General features: G+C 44.5%; 1 protein-coding gene across 1 annotated transcript in view; it reads left to right on the top strand.

Annotated features, from left to right (window-relative positions):
* CDH13 (cadherin 13, H-cadherin (heart)) overlaps positions 1 to 16,097 on the top strand; it is a 1,022,437-nt gene that overhangs the window by 989,914 nt on the left and 16,426 nt on the right. Inside the window, 1 exon segment of the mRNA NM_001109945.1 lies at positions 4,763 to 4,905. Within this exon segment, the coding sequence (NP_001103415.1) occupies positions 4,763 to 4,905 (143 nt within the window).

The following is a 16,097-nucleotide window of genomic DNA, read 5'->3' as shown; positions in this document are numbered from 1 at the left end:
CCTACACTGTAGCTATGGCAACATCAGATCCTTTTAACTCATTGTGCTAGGCTGGCCCTCACCTCTGCAGCAACCAAAGGCACTGTAGTCTCGTTCTTAGCCCACTGCACCACAGTGGGAACTCCCAGTTTTTATTTATAATCTAAAGTCTGAGTTGAGTAATGGGGGAATAAAATATGGTTGATTTAAATTTTTCATTATTTCAAATATATTGAATCACTATACATCACTCCTGGATCGACAGTGAACTTGTTACCTGTTAAGCTGGGGAACAAATACCAACTTGCTCTGCATTTCCATTTCTGTAATTGTTCCAACTTAAAGAGAAAGGATGCAGTAACATCTAACAGTTTTGCCACCTGTGCCAGGCACTCTGCTCAGCCCTGAGGACGCAGAATGGCTGACGCCTGATCCTGGGAAAAAACACTCTGTATCCTGGTGACATTCTGGAGCCTGGAATCTGGCACACCTGTGTTGAATTCCAGCTCTGCCATTTAGCTGTGCTGCTTTGGGCACATTGCTAAGCCCCTCTGAATCTTGGTTATGTCATCTTGAAAACTGGGGTGATACTCATTTGATCAAGTTGTTGGGAACCACAAAAATAAATGAATGTGATGCTGACTCTGAATGGCGAGCACAGAGCCAGGCACAGCACACATGCATCAGCCCAGCCACCTTGAACCTCATCCTGACATTGAGACGCTTGGTGAAGGCAGTGGACCTGTGAGAGCCCCTCTGAAGCACTTAAAGGTATTTTCATCTATATGTGTGCCCAGCGAGGACCTTGGGGATGGCGGGACTAATTCTTCTACCTGGGGGACTCCTACAGGGTGACAGAGAGGAGATGTTTCCCCCGGGTCTTCGAAACTCCCCTTTTGCCAGGTGGAAGCATATATACTATCAAAATGAAAGCCTGGTGTTTTTAAAGCAGCTCATTCTCATGAGTAATGTATTTCTTCTGTTTTTGAGAACTCTGGAAGTGATCCCCGAGGTGTCGAGGGAGGGCGTGTGGGGAAACTGCCATTAGCCTCGCTCACTCTCTCCATCTGTTCCCTGTTTCAGCTGCCCAACCTCCTTTCCCCGGGGCTCGCTGAGTCAGATGTTTCCGAAGCATTCTGGGGGATGGTGTGGGTCACAGAAAAAGAGACCCCATCGGGCCTGACCCAGAGGACCCCCTGAGCCACTTGGAGTCAGGCTCCCTTTGCTGGGACAGCCACCCTTGGGGGTCACAGGATTGTCCCACCTCTCAGGGGAGGAGCGGAATCAGAGACCAGCTCCCCGAGATCACACAGCCAGAAGCCGAGTCTTTTTCACTCTGGTCCATACTTCTAACTCCCATGTGATGCTGATATGTGTGAGGGGGCAGGGCTAGTGTGGAGGTTACAGGTAGGGTCCTGGCGCCAGGCAGGTTCAGATCCCAGTGTTGCTGTACACGTGCTGTTGACCTTGACAAAGGCATTTCTCTCTCCAGGGTTTTGGTGTTGCTGTTTTATTTTTGCGCTGGAATAATATTTATCTTTTTCCTTGGCAAAAAGTCAAAGTGCTACATTTTTAAAAATAAAACATCCTACTTAAGATCTTTTTTTTTTTTTAATACTCAAGTTAGTTTAAAATGACTGGAGTTTGGGGAGAACTAAGAAATCTGTAGCGTGTGGTTTAATAGTAAAAAAAATTAAGACAATTAAACAATCTATGGCATCCAGCATCCTCTTAGTTTCCTCATCTGTAAACTGGGAATAATGCTATCCACCCCACGGGGTTGACGCGAGGGCTGACAGAGTAGATAAGGGATGCTCTTAGAACAGCACCCAGCGCATCGCAAATGCCCAGTTGGACATTAGATGCTGCTGTGTTGATGCTATTATTATAAAATGGGTGCTGTGCCCCCAAGGCTGTTGTAGGGAAGACCAGACCCGATGCCTTCTAGGGAGCGTTTGCAGAGCCCTCTCCCTGGGGTTGTTCTGCAGTCCCAGGCCTGGCTCATCCACTTTCAGGATGCAAATTCAGTTTGATCAGCGTGGACAGAGGTGCTTGGGTCTGTTCACGTGACTCAAATTCACACGGAACTGAAATAAACCAGAGCACCTCTCTATGAATTAAAATAATGATGCCATGTAAGAGGGTCTGGCAGTGCCTCTCAGAAGCCCAAAGGCTTCCTGAGGTTGGTACTGAGGCTGCAGGGACAGCTGGGAGCCAGTGGAGGGTCTCCCCAGCTGGCGGTCAGGCTGGGACCACGGATGGCGTGCTGCCTGTCATGGGGCGGCCCCGCTGCTACCAGCAGGCTCCTGGAGGCTGCTCAGATGCCTGTCCTCTTGGACAGCCCATGTTTTCTTACTCCTCAGCTCCCTTCCCAAGGACACAGCTGGCCACCCCCCCTTTCAGTGACCACAGCCTCCCTCGGGCGACAGTCACACTGCCGCTGTCCGGGATGACCTCCACGTCAGAGATGAGGAAGCGTGGGGCCCCCCGGCTGCCTGACCACACATTGGTGGACAGCACCTCATCTCACTGACACATGAATGATCGGGCCCATTGCTCTTTGAGGAACGCTGATTCTATCCTCAGAACTGACTTTTTCTCAACATTCAGGAAGTATCTTCTGACTGCCCACCAATAACTTAGCTGGAAAGCGCCCTAACGTGGGGGTTCAGAACACAGGCTCTGGGGTGAAACCACCAGGGTCCACATCCTGATTCTAGGACCTTAGTCGCTGTGTGGTTTGTCCCTCCGTCTCCTCAGCTGTAAGTGGGGGCGTTGTATCTACTCAATTAAATTCCTTAATTTTCTATTAACACCCTAACAAATGACTACAAACGTGGCAGCTAGAAATTTGGACTTCTGGATGCCAGAAGTCCAAAATCAGTCTCACTGGGCCAAAATCAAGGTGTCCGCAGAGCCATGTTCCTCTGAGGTCTCTAGGGGAGAACACTTCTGTGTCCCTTGCAGCTTTGGTAACTACCTCCCTCTAGTCGCTGCCTCCAAGGTCCCACGGCTTCCTCTTCTTCTGTGTGTCTCAAATCTCTCTTTCCCTCTTACAAGGACACCTGCGATTGCATTTAGCTACTTCCTCTCCTAATAATCCAATGCCATCACCCCATCTCAAGATCCTTAACTCAATTAGACCTGCAGAGTTTTTGACAGGTAAGGTTGCATCCACAGGTTCCTGGAACTAAGACAGGGATATCGTTTCCACCAGGAAGACTAGGAGAGCAATCCACCCCCAACTCTTCCCTCAGAGATGTGCAGTCTTGTTAGTGAAATCTGGTTTTAAACATCTGAGAACCAAAGCCGGCGGTATAAGACAGAGATGGACAACGTCAGGCATCTTTATCAGACTGATGAGCTCATAATTCTCATGTCTGTTTAAAGGGCGTGTATTCCAGGCATTGGGGAGGGTGGCAGAAAAACATGCACAAGCATCTTTCAGGCTCAAATACAAAAGTGGCTGGAGTACCAGTAATGTGTCCCTGGCACAGTCCGTATTTCCCAAGCCCCCCAGTTCAAGGAAATCTGAGTTGAGTTCAGCTGGAGGCTTCCTGATCGATAAGACTTTTATTTCATACTTTACATTGTTTGAATTTCTTGCAATGAGCTTGTATTATTTTTCCAACAACCTAAAAAATAGTAAGAATAGTTCCTGTTGTGGCTCAGTGGGTTACGAACCCAACTAATATCCATGAGGATGCAGGTTTGATCCCTGGCCTTGCTCAGTGGGTTAAGTATCCAGCATTGCTGTGAGCTCTGGTGTAAGTCACAGATACAGCTCGGATCCCGTGTTGCTTTGGCTGTGGGCGTAGGCCAGCAGCTGCAGCTCTGATTCAACCCCTAGCCTGGGAACGACCTTATGCCACAGGTGAGGCCCTAAAAAAATAAAAATAAAAAAGAAGAAGAAGAAGGAGAAGGATGGGGAGAAGAGGGAGGAGGAGAAGAAGAAAAATTTTTAATTCTTTGATGGTTTTCCATCTTCTAGAATCCAAACCCCTTATAGGTTCTTTATAACCTGCCTCTCCAAGTTCATGTACTTTCAGTTTCCCCTAGAGAAGCTGAGTTCCAACCACAACATCTACCTTCTCGTCCCTAAATATTCACTCATTCAGCAACTATTTGAGTGTCGTACATGTGCAAAGCAGTGTTCTAGGAGCTGAGGTCAGGACCGTGAACAAATATCCTTGCTCTTGCGGAACTTCCTAATAAATATCTCTTTCCCCATGTTCATCCGCATTCTTCTCTCTTCCTGGCACATCTGCTCTCTCCTCCTCTGACCATAACCCCCCATTCTTCACGTCCTAGTTCGGGTGCTGCATCTTCTCTGAGGAGCCCCGGGTAACCGTACTTTAGAGGTGATAAGTTCTTCCTCCAAGCATCCAGGTCCCTGCCTGTACCTTCAACACAGTGCTTCTCCCACCTGGTCTGCACACAAGACGCATCCAAGGTGTAAAAGAAAAAAAGAAAAAAAACAAAAAACTAGACCTGAGTTCAAGAGATTGGCTGTGAGCTCTGCCTCTATGAGGGCTGGGCAGAGAAGAGCTCCTTCCTCCAGGCTTGTCAGGAGAAATAAAGGAAATATTTAACACAGGAAGGCCCAGAGTTAATGGTCAATCATGACTTTCTCAGTGAACACCTGCACTGTCATGATGTTTTGGGATGTGTATTAAGAATCATCTGGAAGCTACCAGGGGAGCTGTGCCCAGCACTCCGCGAACATTTCTCGAATCTGTTTTGAATGTAATCTGACATTGTTTGGGGATTTTTTTTCTTTCAGATATTCCATTTACAAGGACCCGGCAGGCTGGCTGAATATCAACCCCATCAATGGGACTGTTGACACCATGGCTGTGCTGGACCGCGAGTCACCATTCGTCCACAACAGCGTATACACTGCCCTCTTCCTGGCAATCGACAGTGGTGAGTAATTTTTTAAATGCCAGTGAGTATATGCTTTTCACTTATCAATATATTTGTACATTTTTGCATTTCTTCTGGTATACTTAGAGGTGCTCTTGGGAGGGATGTAAATGTGTGGGGTCCAAGAAAGCAAAGCTTGAGCACCCTATGAGTCAGTAAAATCCCCAAGTCCCAGAATTCCCGGGTCTTGAGCAGTGAGCTCACTCTGCTCCATCTCGGGCAGGCGCCAAGGCTAGGAAGCCACGCCGATGTCCGTCATCTGGGTGTCACGATCGCATGACCGGGAGGGTTCTCTTCCCAAATGTGAGTGGAAAGAAAGTCCCGGAGGACATAGCCAACCCCGACAACTGAATGGTTCCCGCAGCTTTTTGCCTCTTCTGATGTACACCATGGAAAGACATGAGATCCCCTCCTCTAGCAGCTTTGTAATCACAAAACAATTGCTTTCCGTTCAGGAGCTAATAAGGCAGCATCCACAAGCCAGACTCTGGCTCAGACTCAGACTCTGTATCACAGTCATGAACGAACCAAAATGACTGTCCTTGTGCAGCTGACACACTCATAGCAAAAGGAAGGAAATTGAGTACAACGTGGAATATACTTTGTGGAAAGAAGGGAATCATGTGATTTATGTATGAAACAGGAAAACAGGGAAGAGAAGTAGCAAATGAGGGAGCTAACAGTTTTAGCTAGACAGCCCCAAGAGGCTCACTGATGAAGTGACATGTGAGTAAATCATGAAGTGGGGACGGGACCCTTGAAGCTACTTAGCTAAAGGGCAGAGCAAGGAGGCTGTGGGGCTGGAGCAGAGAGGGTGGTGGTCCGTGGAGGAAATGGGGAGGTGGATTGAGTAGGGTCACATGGTCCCCGCTTCGGCCTTCGGCTTCTGCTTTGTGTGGAATAGGAGGCCATCGGCAAGTTCTGGGTAGGGTTCCCAGTGCCCTGATCATTCTGCTGCTCTGTGGAGATGAGACATGGGGGACGAGGGCAAAAGTAGGAAAAGTTCTCTTAGGAGACTGATGACAATTAGGAAAGGTGGTGGCTTGGACCATTCATAAGATTCTGGAAATGTTCTATGTATTTCAGATACAAAGCTAACAGGATTTGCCAGTGGCTGAAATGCAGGGATCAGAGTTGGTTTGGGGGTATGGTAAGCGGAGATGTCTAATATGTCCATCACACAAGAAATTTTCCTCTCCCTGTCATTCCTAAAAGCCAGCTTTTCACAGCTGAAGATTCAGTTTTGAGTCCTATATATACATCAAGATGAATAGTTAGGCATTCCCATCATGGCTCGGCGGAAGCGAATCTGACTAGCATCCATGAGGATGCATGTTTGATCCCTGGCCTTGCTCAGTGGGTTAAGGATCCAGCATTGCCGTGAGCTGTGGTATAGCTCACAGACGTGGCTCAGATCTGATGTTGCTGTGGCTGTGGCTGTGGCCGGCAGCTACAGCTCTGATTCGACCCCTAGCCCAGGAACCTCCATATGCCTCGAGTGTAGCCCTAGAAATAAAAGATGAATATTTATAGAGTTCCTGATATATGCCCTCACTGTACTCAATAATGGTTGAACTAAGAATTCTCAGAGGCTGGGTACTTACACACAAACCAAGTAAGAGAGCATGTGGCCATAAAGGGAGTGGTCTATGTGGGCTTCACAATGAAGTCACCCTTGGAGTCTGGCCTTGAAAGACTAGGAGGATTTGGATAAGTGGAAGGGTCAGGAGGTGGAAGTGCCTGAGAGCGTAGAGCAGAAGAATTAAAATAAAAATGGGGACTTCCCATTGTGGCACAGCAGAAACAAATCCTACTAGGAACCATGAGGTTTCGGGTTTGATCCCTGGCCTCACTCAGTGGGTTAAGGATCCGGCGTTGCCGTGAGCTGTGGTGTAGGTATCAGATGCAGCTCAGATCCAGAACTGCTATGGCTCTGGCTAGGCCGGTGGCAACAGCTCCAGTTATACCCCTAGCCTGGGAACCTCCATATGCCACAGGTGCGGCCCTAAAAAGACTAAAAGACAAAAACAAAAAATTTTAAAGGGGGTGTGGCATGAAAGTAAGAAAAGGAAAGAGTAAATATGTCGAAATCTTTTTGGATATATATGGAAAAGACATATCTTCAGAACCTCTCAAAATCCAGATAAGTCATCTGATGGAACAGACACCCCAAGGATCTCATGAGCTCTTGGGGAGGAAATTGACATGATGAAATAACACGTGGACCTTCACTATCAGAGAGCTGAACCAGACACAGCGCTTGGTCCTGGAGACAAAGATGAGTAAGGTATTGTCCTTGTGCTCAGTGAGCTAATGAATTATTTGGTGAGGTAGGCTAGTAAACAGAAGATGGCAGTAGAATGTCACAACTGCCCTAATGGAACTAAGCCCAGAAGAGGCCCTCATGCAGCCTCAGCGGTGGTCACGGGGAGCTTCTTGGTTGAGGGGATCTCCAAACCAAGAGAAAAAGGATAAGCTGCGAAAAAGTAAGGATGGGTTATATGAGACACAGAAGTGTTGGTCAGCATTACTGGAGGCTTCGTATGTGCAAAGAAAAGGGACCTCGGTCTTGCGTTGAATGCCCAGCTCCTATCACGGCGCCTGACTTAAAGGAGGCCCTCATGTATCTGAGACACAGCTCATAAGATAGACGATGAAGTGCTGCATGGGCTCTGCCCAGGAGTTTGATTTGATTATCAAACTCCTCCAGAATAAACCTTGTGCTTTCAAAAGATAGCTCCCCTGGCAGTGTAGAAAATCCATCAGATTACCATGAGGCATGGGGGCATGAGAAAGCTGTGGCAGGTAGATGCAAATGATTACGTTTAGAATGGATAAGCAATGAGGTCCAACTGTACAGCACAGGGAATTATATCCAATCTCTTGGGATAGAACATGATCAAAGATAGTATGAGAAGAATATATATTTGTATGATTGGGTTACTGTGCCGTACAGCAGAAATTGACACGAACTGTAAATCAACTATACTTTAATAAAGATAAAATTAAATAAAAAAAAGAAACTGGAGTTTCTGTTGTGGTGCAGCGGAAACAAATCTGACTAGGAACCGTGAGGTTGCGGGTTCAATCCCTGGCCTTGCTCAGTGGGTTAAAGAACCGGTGTTGCCGTGAGCTGTGGTGTAGGTCGCAGACACGGCTCTGATCTGGCGTGGCTGTGGCTGTGTCATAGGCCAGCAGCTACAGCTCTGATTAGACCCCTAGCCTGGGACCCTCCAAATGCTGCAGGTTCAGCCCTAAAAGGACAAAAAAAAAAAAGAAAAAGAAAAAGAAACCATGGCAGAAATCAGGGTATGAGAAGCAGTCAGATTCGTTCAGGTAGAGTGAGTCTAGAGCTGGGAAATATGTTGAAAGCCATAGCAGGTGTCTCAGTTGAAGGGATCAGGGTATGCCTGGTGGCAACAGAAACAAACTGGAAAAAGATGAATCTAGAAAACGTCTGGATGGCAAAAAGTGTGAAAAAAACACATACTCAACGTGAAATAGAGAAAGGTGCTACTAAGATTTCTAGTCAGAAACCAGCAACGCTTATTCCATTAACAGAACTGAAACTGGTTTCAAAGGTTTGTTCCCATGGTGTCTTCATGGGGTGGATATTGAGATGATGTCCCAGTGGCAACGTGGGACTGAAACAGAGGTAAGAAGTTTTTTTTCTTGGGGAGTCACCACGCAGAAGAGAAGGAAATAAAATTAACTTATCCAAATACAAATTAAAATACAAATAAATCAAGGAAATACAATGAAACTCAATACGCAACATACCAGCAAAATGACTAAACTGAAAAGATGGAAAATGCCCAGTGCTGGCAAGGATGTGAACTCGCTGAAACTCTCATCTCCAGCTGGGAAAAGTGTAAACCGCTACACCCGCTTTGGAAACCGCTAGTATCAACTAAGGCTGAACACATGTATCCCCTATGATCCAGGAATTACATGCCTCGTGTGCACCCGACAGAAATGTGTGTATCTGTTCACCAAAACTCACCAACCAGAATGTTAATAACAGCACGCTCCATGAGAGCTCACAACTGGAAACTATCCAAATGCCCAACAAAAACAGAATCAGTAAATGGTGGTCCAGTCACACCGGTGAGTCTATACGGTGTTGAGAATGAGTGATCTGAAGCTACTCCCACAACGTGGATGAATCTTGCAAACAACCTCAAGCCAAAGAAGGGCTGAATCAGAAAGTGACATACTGATGATTCCATTCGCACAGAGGTCAAACCCAGGCGAAACTAATCTTGCTTCAGGATTACCTTGTGGAGGGGTTTCTTGATCTTGTGTGTAGTAGACTAACTACGTGAGTGTGTTCAGATTATGAAAATTCTTCAACCTGTATATTTATGGAAACATGGAAATTTCTCTACTTCAATAAAACGTAACAAAAATATATATGACAACACAAAGAGCGGGGCCCTGGTCCATTATGCCTTCCCCGGGAGGCTGTAACCATCCATATATTCCCTAAAGACCTGTTTACCCTAGATTTAGATTCTCAGCATCTTGTTATTCTAAGAAAGGACCGTCCCCGACTGCTGGAGGCCAGCACTACCTGGAAAGGTGAGTGACAGCACGTCTGCAGAGAGAACACAGCAAAGCATTCCCTCCACAGTCCCCATAACAATTTGCAAAAAGCAGAAGTGACACCATCTCCCCTCCTGTACACAGTTGACTTATTCAGCTCAGAATGATGGTCAGGCAGCACCAAAAGAGACTGGAGACTAGAAAATGTGAGATCAGAACGTCAAAAGATAGTCAGAAGCAGGGCTGGAAATCTGTTCTGAAGTTAATAGGAATTAAAAACTCTTTGCTAAAAATTTTTTAAAAATTTAAATTAAAAAAAATTTTAAAACCCTTTGGGCTCTTTTCTTGGGACCCCAAAGTGAGTCTATACAGATTCTAGAATCATGCTTCCTAATAACATTGATAATGCCTAGGTTATAGATGATTTGGGGAGGAAAAGTCACTCCCTATAGGTAGAAGGTGGATTGTAACTCAGAACACTCAAGGATGTATAAAGCACTTTTCGTGAACTATTATCAATTTTAATGAGCTATACATTCCTGACAACATGGTTTTATTATAACTGAAATACCTTTGTTTGGCTAAAGCAGACCTGGCTGTGTTTAAATGATTAGAAGCATAAAGCCTTTATTCCTATAGATTAATAAAGTGTGACCTTTCATATTGGCAAGCATTTTATCTTTAGAGGTGAATATCATCATTTACCTTTCGTGGTCCAGATTTTCTGAAAAGGTTAAGACAGTGCCTTCAGAGTAAAGGAACTCCTTTATGAAAGACTTCAGCATGGAATTGCTGGTCTGTCTTAAGAAAGGGGGGAAAACTAATAACTGTTAAGGAAACTAGCAAGGTGGAAAGAGAACTTTCGGGAATGCAATCAGATGGAATCCCTTTGGGGATGTGCTGACAGTGGGGCAAAGCAGCAGCAATTAGCACGGGCCAAATCCCAGTGTGGTTATCACTCCTGCTCAGGTAATCATCAGAAAGGTCAAATGTTAGTCTCAGTGTCTTATGTGGGCTGAAAACTGTCACAAGCAATTTCTCCTAAGAGTTCTGGAATCCCACTGGGAATTGTCGTGGGCAGGAAAGGCCAAGCTAGCTGCTGCCTTCTGGCTTATTGCCTTTTCCTCAGGATTCTATCAGGCTGATCTCCTGCCTCCTTCTCACCTATAACCTCATCTTTCACTCCTCTTCTGTTCTGAAATTGTACAGGGTTCAGTGTTCCACGATTGTTATTGAATGGCCCTTATGCCCTCAGAGAAGATCTGAATTGTGACTCCAGATGTCAAAGACAAATATTTTGCTTCAAGATGTTCATATGTCCTTCCTTCCAGCACCCATGCCCATGCAGAGATTAAAGAAAAAAGAAAAAAATATTATCCCTTTTTTATTCTTCCTAAGGCTCAATGCATATGAAATAATTTGAAACAGGAAACAGGTACTACTGTTGAGCGTCCATATTAAGTCTTTATGTGGTTATCAAAAGTGTCATATCCCCATCTATTTTCATTTAAAAGAAGAAGGGAATGATAATATAAAAACAAGCCCAATTATTGCCAAATTCGGCAGCATGTTTTCATGACTTAGCAACTTGTATAAAGTATGTTGAAGACTGTCTGTGAAAAATGAGATGTGAGTTATGAAGAAAATACAGAGAGAGAAGCAAGAAAAACAGCTGTAAAATTAAAATGGAATAGATGAAGATAATGATTTTTCCTAGGCTAAGATATATCATGTCCCAACCTGTCTTTTCCCTCAGTCTCCTATGTAATAGATGTTCTCATAACACCAGCTCATTCAAAATTGAAATATTGTGCAAAGTACTTTTAGATTGATGAGAAGGGAAAAAAAAGTTATTTGTCCCCATAAGTGAAATAACTCCTGAACTACTGGATAACAACAGCCCCCAAACTGAGGCTAAGTGGGGATCTGAAGTTCAAAAAGATGCATCAATGTATCATCTTTCTCTTTTTATTGACCAACTAAGACTGCATGAGGGTTATAGTAAGATTATTTAGATTAATTCTACTTAAAAGATGCTAGTTTGGATAAAATCAAGCCATTAGTTATGATGGCAACCCAATTAAGCCAGTTTAACACCCCTTACCTCAGCTGTTATAGTAATGGAGGAAGAAAAATAAATGGAAGACCCAACCATCATTCCTTGTTATTTAAAGGACCAGCAAAATATCAATCACATTGAAAATAGCAGCCAGAATTTTGTCACTGACAAAATGGCCCAATAAAAGAACTCTTGAGATCTGGTGATAGAAAGGTTTTGATCAGAGCCATTTGTAGGCAGTATGTACACTGCATAGAGAGTGGGGGCCTGGTACTCATGTGTCCCCAAAATGAGCCAGCTCCCCAGCTCACCGGTGCCACCAGCAGCATGAGGCATGTCCTTTCAGCCTGTCTCCCCACCTGCAGAGCCAAGATAATGCCATCTGCCCTGCTGAGTTGTTAACAAGGGCTGGACATCATGAACACGAAATTTCCAGTGTCTCGTAGACACCTAATAAATATTGAAGTCAACAGACTTGAGCTGAATTATGGACTGATTTTCCTCAACTTATTATTAAATCACGAGCATCTGCAGCCAACAATAAATGCCATCTGGTGTCCACTTTGCTGGTGGTCTCAGCATTTTTCTAGAGTAGGGGTGGGCCACAGAGCCCTCCACTCAGAGTAGGGCTCTAAATCAGAAAAGTAACCGGAAAATGCTGCCTTCATCAAGACCATCAATTCATAGAGCTTGTTTCTATCTGGGGAGACCTAAGCCGACTTTCATCCACCTGACAGCAGGACATTTCCACACTGACCGGCCAAATCAATCATCTTAAACATAATGTTGTCAAACATTCATTGGGAAAAAAAATTAATTTGGGCATGAAAATACTGCCTGCAGTGCCCATCTATGCCAGCTCGGTTCATCCTGCCAAGGCGTCTCTTAGCTGGTCCACTTCTGAATGCCCTCCTCCCCATCTTGAGTAATAAATAGCATCACCGCCTACTCGGTCCCCAAGCTAGAACCCGTCTCCCCTGATGCTCCCACCCCACCACTCCCAATCCAGTTCACACAGGCTGTTCTGCCTGCTGAATCCAGCCCCTGCCTAATTGCCCTCCCCTAAGCCCTCAGTGGAAGTCCCCTTTACTACACGGGCATCCCAGCTGGTCTTCCGTGCCCCTCTCCTCACTCAAGTCCCCCCCCCCATTTCCCTGCCTCCAGCATCCCCTGCTTTTATCAAAGCCATCATCATCTCCTTAAAAGTCTATGAACTTCTTCCCACAAAGCAGTCACACTATTTCTGCCTCCTAAAACAACCTTCTAGGTTGAGAATACACCAAGAATTCTCATTTCTAGCCCTCTCTTCGTGAAGCCTTCTAATGTAGCCTCAGACAGCTCATTATTCCGTGCCCCAAGTCCCCATGGCATTTTATCCCCACGTCTCTTCCTGCACTTACAGCGCTGTCCTGAATCTGTTTACATATCTGCTCCTGCCACATATGTTAGCCTTTCCAGAGCAGGCACCCTTTTGTGAGATATCCAGCCAGGCACAGGGCAGAGTCCCAGTAAATGATTATTGGCTGAATGAATCCAATGAAACTGTCATGTTTAAACACAGCCTCAGAATCAACTCTTCCCCTATTTTTGCCTTTCCTCTAAAGTCTATAAAAAGGAAACAAAAAAGCCAAAAGATGGAATTTTTTCAAAAGAGTTCAGGTTCCAGATTATTTCTCCTCCAGAAGAATTTTTGAGTCTGAATTATGTGAACAATCGCCTCATTTCCACATCCCATATTTTACATGGAAGCCTGGCACTGCGTTTTGCAAATCTGCTTTCTACCAGGTTTATTTAGTTTACCATGAAATGTTTTCAAAATGTAAAATGGCAAGATCTCTATTAACAAAGCAATAAAAATGCTTATGAATTAAAAAAAAAAATTCTGGACTTATGAGACACGTGCCAAAAAAATGGTGAGGGGGTCTGTAAAATATTGATCCTGCCAAGTCATAGTAAATACAACACAGGATGCATGAAACAACACAAAGAAGAACCATTCAAAGGAGAACCCTGGCAACTCCCACTGCAGAGCAAAGGTTACGGTAGCTTGGAGTCCTGTTTGCATGAAATAAAAATCTGGATTTATTTGCTCACAGCCACTTAGCAAAGATTCAAGGGATATGCAGAAAAGCAGAGGGAATGTCATGCCTCTTGCCCCTAAAAGCAAGCCTCACGGAGTTCCCTTCATGGCGAGGCAGAAATAAATCTGACTAGTATCCTTGAGGATGCGGGTTCGATCCCCGGCCTCGCTTAGTGAGTCAGGGATGCCATGGGCTGTGGTGTAGGTTGCAAATGCGGCTCAGATCCCACCTTGTTGTGGCTGTGGCTATGGCATAGGCCAGCAGCTGTAGCTCCGATCCTTCGACCCCTATCCTGGGAAACAGGTACAGCCCTAAAAAAAAAAAAAAAAAAAAAAAAAAAAGCAAAAAATATAAATAAATAAATAAAAGCAAGCCTCAAATCTAGCAGGCATGCCTAGCCTTCATTCAGGGGCCACATTGGAACTGCAGTTCCTTATTAACCGGCCCATCTTCTGATTTTCCTCCCAGAATTCTGGCGTCAAGCTTTCTTGAGACACCCAGCTGAGGTCTCCTTCCTTGTCCCTGGCGTGGGCTCCTTGCTCTGAGCCCCGGGTTCCACAGACCCCACCCCACACACACCTGTGTTTCTCCCCTAGGTGGGTTAAGGGAAGCCCATGGACCATGCTCAGAATAGAAGGAAACCTATGGAAATATAAACATATATGATGGCATGTATGGAAAGAGCAATACATCCTTAGCTTTTTCACATCATCCTAAAATAATTTAATAAAAATCAACCTCTACCAAGGGAGTTTGGGGGTTTTGAACATGAGCCACCTGTTCTCTCTGTATGGCACTTTACAATCAACTGCATTTCCCTTCATCACAAAAAACAAAACACTCTCCCAGATACCCATTAAAACAGGGCAATGACAGAGAATAGTCCTGATGCTCAGAGACCATGGAGCTCAGAAATGAGCTTCCTGTCTGTTCCTCTTCCCCTTTCCTCCTGCATCCAGTGCTGTACCCCTCCAGGCTCAGCAACGGGAAACATATACTACCGTCCTGTACTTCTCAGAGCTAGCTTCCGAAAGTTCTTCTCTGCATATGAAGCCACCCAACCAACTGTGGCAAGGCCAGGGGCCCTGTTCTTCCAAGGAGACTCTCTTGAGGAGCTGCACTGCGAGTCCTTTCTCACTCATCTAGGGACATCAGTGCATGTGAAAATCGGGTCCCTTGAATGCAGATTTCATAGCAGCATCACTCATAGCAGACAAAAAGTAGGAACTAAACCCAAATGTCCATTCAATAGTAATGAGGAGACAAAACATGGTCAGTCAATGGGATGGAATAGTATTCAGCTATAAAAAAGGAATGAAGTACTTGCTATAACAAGGATGAACCTCAAAAACATTATGCTCAGTGAAAGAAGCCAGACACAAAAGGCCATATATTATATGATGCCATTTATAGAAAAGTCCAGAAAACCCACATCTATAAAGAAAGTAGATTAGTGGTTGCCTGGGACTGGAAGGAGGTATGAATGAAGAGTTAGTGGAAAAGGGGCCCAGTTTTCTTTTGGGGTGATAGAAATATTCTAAAATTAGGTAGTGGTGGTAGTTTTATAACTCTGTAAATTCATTGTAAAAATAAAGAAGAGAAAGTAGAATTGGAAAAAATTTTTAAATCCCTGTATAACTTTTGAGTCTACATTTCTGTTTCTGGTTATTTTAGTAAGCATGGCTATTATAAAAGAAATAGAAAAAAGTATTAGTTTAATGTTAATTACCTGGAGAGATAATCGCTATTTAGAATTTGGTATGTTTCTTTCTAATCTTTTTCCTAATCATTTTTATTTTTTAATGAGGATCACACTGTTTTTGTCTCTTACTGACAAGATATAGATATATATATAGATATTATACACATCAAGATATATATAAATGTATATACACATATGCACACACACACACACACACACATATACCCATCATATGTGTATGAATAATGGAACCTATCAGAAAATCTCAGTGTTTTTTGGCAAAGCAGAAATCCTGTTTTATCAGGGTTCTGAATAAAATAACATTCCTATGATTTTAAATTTTAAAAAAATTAAAATTAAAAAATAAAGTTTAAAAAACCGGCCCAGGGAGTTCCCGTTGTGGCTCAGCAGTAATGAACCCAACTAGGATCTATGAGGATATGAGTTCCATCCCTGGCCTGACTCAGTGGGTTGAGGATCTGGCATTGCCTTGAGCTGTGGTGTCAGTTGCAGACGCAGCTCAGATCCCATGTTGCCGTGGCTGTGGTGTAGGCCGGCAGCCATAGCTCCCATTCAACCCCTAGCCTGGGAACTTCCCTATGCTGTGAGCGCTGCCCTAAACAATAACTAAATAAATAAAATGAAAAATAAAAAACCGGCCCTGCTTCTCATTCCATCCACTGACAACATCAAAGCAGTGTCAGGGGATCTGGTGTGACACATTTCCTTGGGTACAGGGCTTAGCCCTACCTGCACTCCACAAAAAGCAGTATATTGTTGGTCATTTAAGTAATGAAAGCTTGGA

This window comes from Sus scrofa, chromosome 6 (genome assembly GCF_000003025.6).
Source record: "Sus scrofa isolate TJ Tabasco breed Duroc chromosome 6, Sscrofa11.1, whole genome shotgun sequence".
NCBI lineage: Eukaryota > Metazoa > Chordata > Mammalia > Artiodactyla > Suidae > Sus > Sus scrofa.
This window is presented reverse-complemented; position numbering and strand designations above follow the sequence as displayed.